At 36.3% G+C, this 6640-nt stretch overlaps 1 protein-coding gene across 1 annotated transcript; it reads left to right on the forward strand.

Moving 5' to 3' along the window:
- The first annotated feature begins 357 nt into the window (after positions 1-357).
- On the forward strand, positions 358-6631 carry LOC107830669 (clathrin interactor EPSIN 1). The gene is made up of 12 exons (XM_016658297.2): positions 358-615; positions 730-781; positions 1757-1836; positions 1929-2007; positions 2209-2292; positions 2446-2591; positions 2697-2918; positions 3561-3712; positions 4483-4676; positions 4763-4906; positions 4992-5376; positions 5990-6631. Exons 1-12 carry the CDS (start codon positions 575-577, stop codon positions 6205-6207), a joined length of 1797 nt encoding a protein of 598 aa, XP_016513783.1. The 5' UTR covers positions 358-574; the 3' UTR covers positions 6208-6631.
- Positions 6632-6640: the final 9 nt, after the last annotated feature.

Raw genomic sequence — 6640 nt, forward strand, 5'->3', positions numbered from 1 at the left:
GAATAAATATTGAGAAGACAAAACTGCATTTGAGGTAATAGAGCAATGCCGTTGAACTAATTGCGAAGTGCGAAACATCATATTTCACTAAAATCATACCCATGTAAAGTTTGTTTCCTTAGGCAACATCGAACCAACTAAACAAATACAAGGGATTAGGCATAACTAAAAACAAATTTTTATACAGTCTTAAATCAAACATAGATTTTAATTATTATAGTATTATACTGTATTGTATATCTATTTTTTAATACAATGAATCATACATGCCATAAAAATAATCACTTCATTATAACCTCCCACTTACTAATTCATGTATTTCTATCCCTACATAATTTAGTAAACCAAAATGAATATAACTCTAATCATAGTATTGTCCTTTTCTTCTTCTCCGTTATCTTATTAAAAAAAAAACAAAAGAGAAAAGAAAAACAGAGCTGTATGTGAAATAGCTATTTCTTTTGCAAAGCTAACACTTTTAGGAGAGATCTCATCAGCACAGCTTTACACTTTTGGGAGAGATCTCATCTTTATTACAATTTCAGATCCATTTTTCAGTTAGGCAGATCCAACCATGGATTTCATGAAGGTCTTCGATCAAACGGTCCGCGAAATGTAAGTTTTTCTTTGTAATTAGATTTGCATTCTCTTTTTAGTTAATTTTTTGAAATAAGATTAGTTTTACTTTAATTTGTTTTATGGGTTAAATTTTTACTGACATTTTTGCAGAAAGAGGGAGGTGAATTTGAAAGTGTTAAAGATCCCTGAAATAGAGCAAAAGGTAAAATAATTAAAAGGAAAATTAAATACATTCAGTTTTTTTTTTTTTTTTTTCAATTGTGATTATTCAGTACATGTTTCTTGATGTTGTAGATTAATGTCTGATTAATTAAGTTAAAGAACTACCTGGTTCAAGTTAAGGACATTTGAGTGATTATTAAATTCTAATTGTATTGAGTGCTCTGGATTTTCTGAGGTAAAATTGTGTTGCATTTCGTTTCCTAGTTGTTGAGTAGAAAATTAGCGAACCATATTGTATTGAACCATGGAACGAATCTAAGAACATGTAGAGAACTCTATGGGAATGAACCATGGGAATGAATCTATAAAATAATCATTTTATTTGGCAAAATTTTCCATTCTCTAATCCATGTCCTAATTGCTGCTCAGAATTCCTTCTGCTCCACCTAGATACTCAATGTGTCCCAATTTATGTGATACTCTTTAGTTTGTCCTCAAAAGAGTGAAACCTTTCTATATTTAGAAACAATTTGATTTTGGACTTCCGATTTTACTAATGAGATGATTTATAGCCACCGAAATGTCTATGGCTTTTAGACGACAAGTTTCATAAGTATTTCTTTATTTCTTGAACTTTACGCCAAGGCAAACAACCTCACATAAATTGGGACGGAGGGAGTAATTGATCACATGTTGGGACCTGGGCCGGTTAAATGAAGTCTAGTAAGCTAATGTCTTTATGAAAGCATCATTCATGAAAAATTGAGACACGTGAAGGTATATAATGGTTTTTCAGATGTCATACATGGCTATGCACTTTGGCATACGTTTTAACTTTACATAGCTCAGGATTTTTATTTGTTTAGGCATAGGCTGGTGGTTATTCTTTTTTGAAGGTTAGGCATATTATATAGAAAGAGGTGCATAGAAAGTAGATTGGATATTAGGACTATCTTTTATTCTTTTACTTCTATCAGTTTGAATGATGATGTGATATATTTCAACATGGAACTAGGTATTGGATGCTACGGATGATGAGCCTTGGGGCCCTCATGGTACTGCTCTGGCTGAGATAGCACAGGCTACAAAAAAATTGTACGGCTTAGCCATTATATTTTCCGGATTTAGTTGAATAATTCTTTGTTTGTCTTTTCATCAGCTGGCTGATCTATTGAGGTATTTTGCAGCTCCGAGTGTCAGATGGTCATGAATGTGCTCTGGACAAGATTAACTGAAACCGGAAAGAACTGGCGTTTTGTTTATAAGGTAGGAAATATTTTTCTAATGGCATCAACTTGCGTAGCTAAGCGAGTTAAAAACTTTAGTACTAATAAAATATAGTAAGACAAAAGGAGAGCAAAGACTTAAGCTTCCGATCGTCAACTTTGTTGTCTCTTTTGAGTTTCTATTCTATAACTTTTCAAATAATCTCTTATTTAAATAGTTATGGATTAATGTTTGTACCAGTCGTTGGCTGTTATAGAGTACTTGGTGGCACACGGATCTGAACGCGCAGTTGATGACATCATAGAACATACATATCAGATCTCTGTACGTATTCTCATGTTATTTCATCATATTTCTTATTTTCTTTTGCCAGTACCAAAACATACAGTTTTTTCCTAGTCTGACCGAACCAAGTATGGTCCTTTACCTTCTCCCTTTATGTCTTATATATTTATTGTTTCAATTATTCTACTCAAGTCTCTCACGAGTTTCGAGTATGTTGAGCCAAGTGGGAAGGATCTGGGCATTAATGTGAGGAAAAAGGCGGAAAATATTGTGGCACTATTAAATAACAAAGAGAAGATACAAGAGGTTAGGAATAAAGCTGCTGCAAACCGTGACAAGTAAGTATCTGATTTAAGGTCTGACTTTACTTTTGATTACTCAAGAGTTCCTAGAAACTTTAGTTGCATAATTGCACGCTGATGATATTAGATGTCACCTTTTAGGTACGTTGGAGTATCATCTTCTGGAGTGTCATATAAGTCAAGCTCTGCCTCTTTCAGTAGCAGCGGCGGCAGCTTTCGGAGTAATGAGCGATATGGAGGTTTTGGAAATAAAAGCGATGGCGATTCATTTAAGGATAGTTACAGTGAAAAGGATCGATATGATGAAGAAAAGATTGATCAAAGTACTTATAAGTCAAAGAAGGGATCTTCTCGTTATGGCAGGTCTGTGCACCCTGCTTCTTTATCTATTTATTTATTTATTTATTTATTTTTCTTAGGTAAGTATAGCTAACTACCTTTTATTCTGCACTGCTTTTATCCCATTTAGCTGTTTAATCTTGGGGGTTTTGCATGAAAAAGACTCATGTTTGGGGTTTGTGGCCTAGGGTAGTTCATACTTTCACATAGCTGCTGAACCTGTTATCTGGTGCTGCAGAACCATTCAAGTGCATACTCTTTCAAAGCTTATTGCAGAAGAATGGAACATATATTAGCAGCAAACATGGCAAAAATTAAATTGCCGTTGGTTCATGAGACTAAGGGTCTAGTTATTATCTTCCCAGATGTTCATGTTGTTGCTAACACAAACTGGTGATGCATAACCATTCATGTTTTTTCAATAGGTTGCTCCATGGTCTACGCCATTCTTGCTTTTGGCTCTCAAATTGTTTTTGGCCTGTCATCATACTTTAAGCTGCTATATAGAGTTTGTTTGAACTTTAGCTTCCCTCTTTATTTAAATCATAGATTAAATTTTGCACTGGCATTGACTTTAGTTCAAATAAGCTGTTTCTCTGGGAATGGTAGTTTTCTTCCATGTTTTAATTCATGTCTCTTTTCGGTTAACATTAATGACATCTGCAGCAAAGTTCAGGATACTGTTTCCGCTAGTGGATCAAAGATGATGACGAAGATAGGTGAGCCTAAAAAGTCTTCTTCACAGAGATCAACTGTACCATCAAGCAATTACGAGGAAGATTTTGACGATTTTGATCCTCGGGGGACTTCGAGTGCTAGTAAGTATCTGGTCTTCTATTTTGTGTTTTATAGGAGGCCCTCGTTATGCACAGTTCCCTATAACATGTTTTGTTTACAAAGGTTCTGTAACTTTACAGCTTTGATGGTTTGGGCAAAAGAACTTCTATAACTTTTTTGCATGTGCACGGGTGGGTATTCAACAAATTAGAGAACTCTATTAAAGGTAGCAGCATAAGTTGTGTGTTACATCAAAACCTATGTTCTTTTTGAGCCTGGTAAAAATTTATTGGTGTCCTGGTTGACCCAAAAAATGCTAGAGGTCAAACAAAGTTTTATTATCTGGCTGTCCTATTGTGTTGGAGACAATCATTAAGGAACTAGGGCATATTAACATTAGCAATGGTAAAAAACAACAAATTATTGACGTGGACTTGATTTCCTCTCCATGTACTTCTGAAGTACATTCTTAATACATCATTAATAAAATATCTTACCTTATGAAAAAAAACAAAAACAAATTATTACTCAATCTTTAAGACATCTATTTGATAGAGAAGACATCTATCTTTAAATGAAATTATTGTGTAGAAGTGCACCAGACCTTTTAGATGTGGCAAAGTTAAAAAAGTTGTCATAAATCTTTTGGTGCGGGATGGGAGAGGGGTAATAACACAACTGAAATGAGAGCACATATGCGTGTTGGAAATGAAACCATTGAGGTCCTAATCTCATGTAGACTGCAACTTACTGCTTGATTTGCTATTTCTCGTTTCGAAATTTACTTTAACTTATTTTGGCTGTCAAACAGAGCCTTCTACAGGAAATTCTAACCAAGTAGATCTATTTGGGCAAAATTTGATCGGTGACCTCTTGGATGCACCGACACCTGCTCCAGCTGCTACGTCTACTGTGAACACTGATCCATCAGAGGTTGATTTATTTGCTGATGCCACTTTTGTATCAGCAAAACCACAGATTTCGGGTGTAGCTTCCCAAACTCCAGTATGAATCCCTCCATCACCCTGTTTAAACTCTTGCTCTTAATATTGGTTGGTTCGTTACAAAGTAGCCATTTGTCTTTTCTGCAGAAGGGTGTGAATCTGTTTGCCTCCCAGCCTGCCCCTTCAGCTGCAGCTTCAACAATAGATTTTTTCGCTGCACCAGATCCTGTTGTACAGTCTAATAACGGATTTTCAAAATCACAGATTACGGGTGTAACTTCCCAAACTCCAGTATGAATCCCTCCATCACCCTGTTAAAATCTTGCTCTTAATATTGCTTAGTTTGTTACAAAGTAACCATTTGTTTTTTCTGCAGAAGGGTGTGGATCTGTTTGCCTCCCAGCCTGCCCCTTCAGCTGCAGCTTCAACAATAGATTTTTTCGCTGCAGCGGATCCTGTTGTACAATCTGATAACAGATCTTCAAAACTAGACCAGATGAACATTAACACTGTTGATCCATTTGCTTCAGTTCCACTAAATACTTTTGATAACTCTGATCCTTTTGGTGCATTTGTTTCTCAACCTGTATCAATGCCCGATGAAAATGCTAGCAATGGTGGGAGTCATGATGCTCATGACAAATTAAGCAAATCGTCTGTTGAAGCTAAAACACCGCCAAAGAAGGATACATTTCAAGTCAGGTCTGGAATATGGGCTGATTCACTGAGTCGTGGGCTGATTGATCTGAATATAACTGCACGTAAGTTGAGTGCTGGATATCATCACTTACATTTTTGTTTAATTTTGAAAATCATGTTGCTATTCGTATTTAGTGGCATGTAGTCATGTACTGCTTTTTCATCAAGGGTCGATTTTTGAGGTGTTCTGAAAACTACATTTAGAAAAAGACTGCCTCCTGGTTGTCCTATTTGATCTTTAGATGACCTTGGTGCAATTTTCAGAGACCTGGTGGGCGTACTCAGATTAGCGAACTCTTTCTTTTTTAGTTCCTTTCTTTTTTCGATTCATTGATTGGATACTCACCAATGTCAATTACAAGGACAGCTTAATAGCAATATGGAGCAGTCCCTTTCTTGTGTTTTCCCCAGCTCACTTGTTGCCCAAAGATGGTCGTAGGGTCACTACTGAGCACAGACCCTTATCGACTACATGAATTGTGCCGATTGCTCCCAATATTTGATGGTTTGACCATACTTGTGTCTTGTGGACATGTTGAAAAGATGTAACAACTTGAATGACAAAAAACACTAATAAGTGGTATACTGAAGCTTTTTGTCTTGGTCGACTTAACTTTTCTGGTTACCTGATGGGATATACCTTTTGAACTTACTCCTTTCCCCCCTAACTTGCAGCCAAAAAGGTCAACCTTGCAGATGTTGGCATCGTAGGAGGATTGACTGATGGATCAGATGAGAGAGAAAAAGGGCCTACTACTTTCTACACTAGCAGAGCAATGGGTCAAGGAATCGGACATGGCAAATCTGGTTTCCCGTCAGCAGCAACAGCTGGAGATGACATATTTTCAAGTCTTAACACACAAAACTATCAGTTTGGCGGCTTTCAGAAGTGAATAATTGTCTTATTGCACCTTGCAACAGATATTAATTCGCCTATTTTCACTCAAGATATTCATTTGTGAGCTTGACGAATCAAGACCAACGTTACATTAGGGAAGTGACCAGATATTGGGTAACCAGCCACTATTTGAAGTACCATACACCTTTTACGCCAATCGCCTCTTGTTTTGATGTTTTCTACTCTTGAGGAGCTTCCTTGTATCCTATTTTCAAAAACATACTTTAAGGTCTTTGTCATATACATCAATAAACAACACTTAATATCTTAGATAGCTGGTTGCTATTTCGGCAGTATGTGGTTGCTCACGCTAGCTGAACCTGTAAGCCAGTTTGATAGTCGTGGCTATGTATTCAGATATTCATTGCTTGTATTAATGTTTCTATATGGAGCGGCATCTTATTTGACTGCCTTCATTATATCTTTCA

This window comes from Nicotiana tabacum, chromosome 23 (genome assembly GCF_000715075.1).
Source record: "Nicotiana tabacum cultivar K326 chromosome 23, ASM71507v2, whole genome shotgun sequence".
Lineage (NCBI taxonomy): Eukaryota > Viridiplantae > Streptophyta > Magnoliopsida > Solanales > Solanaceae > Nicotiana > Nicotiana tabacum.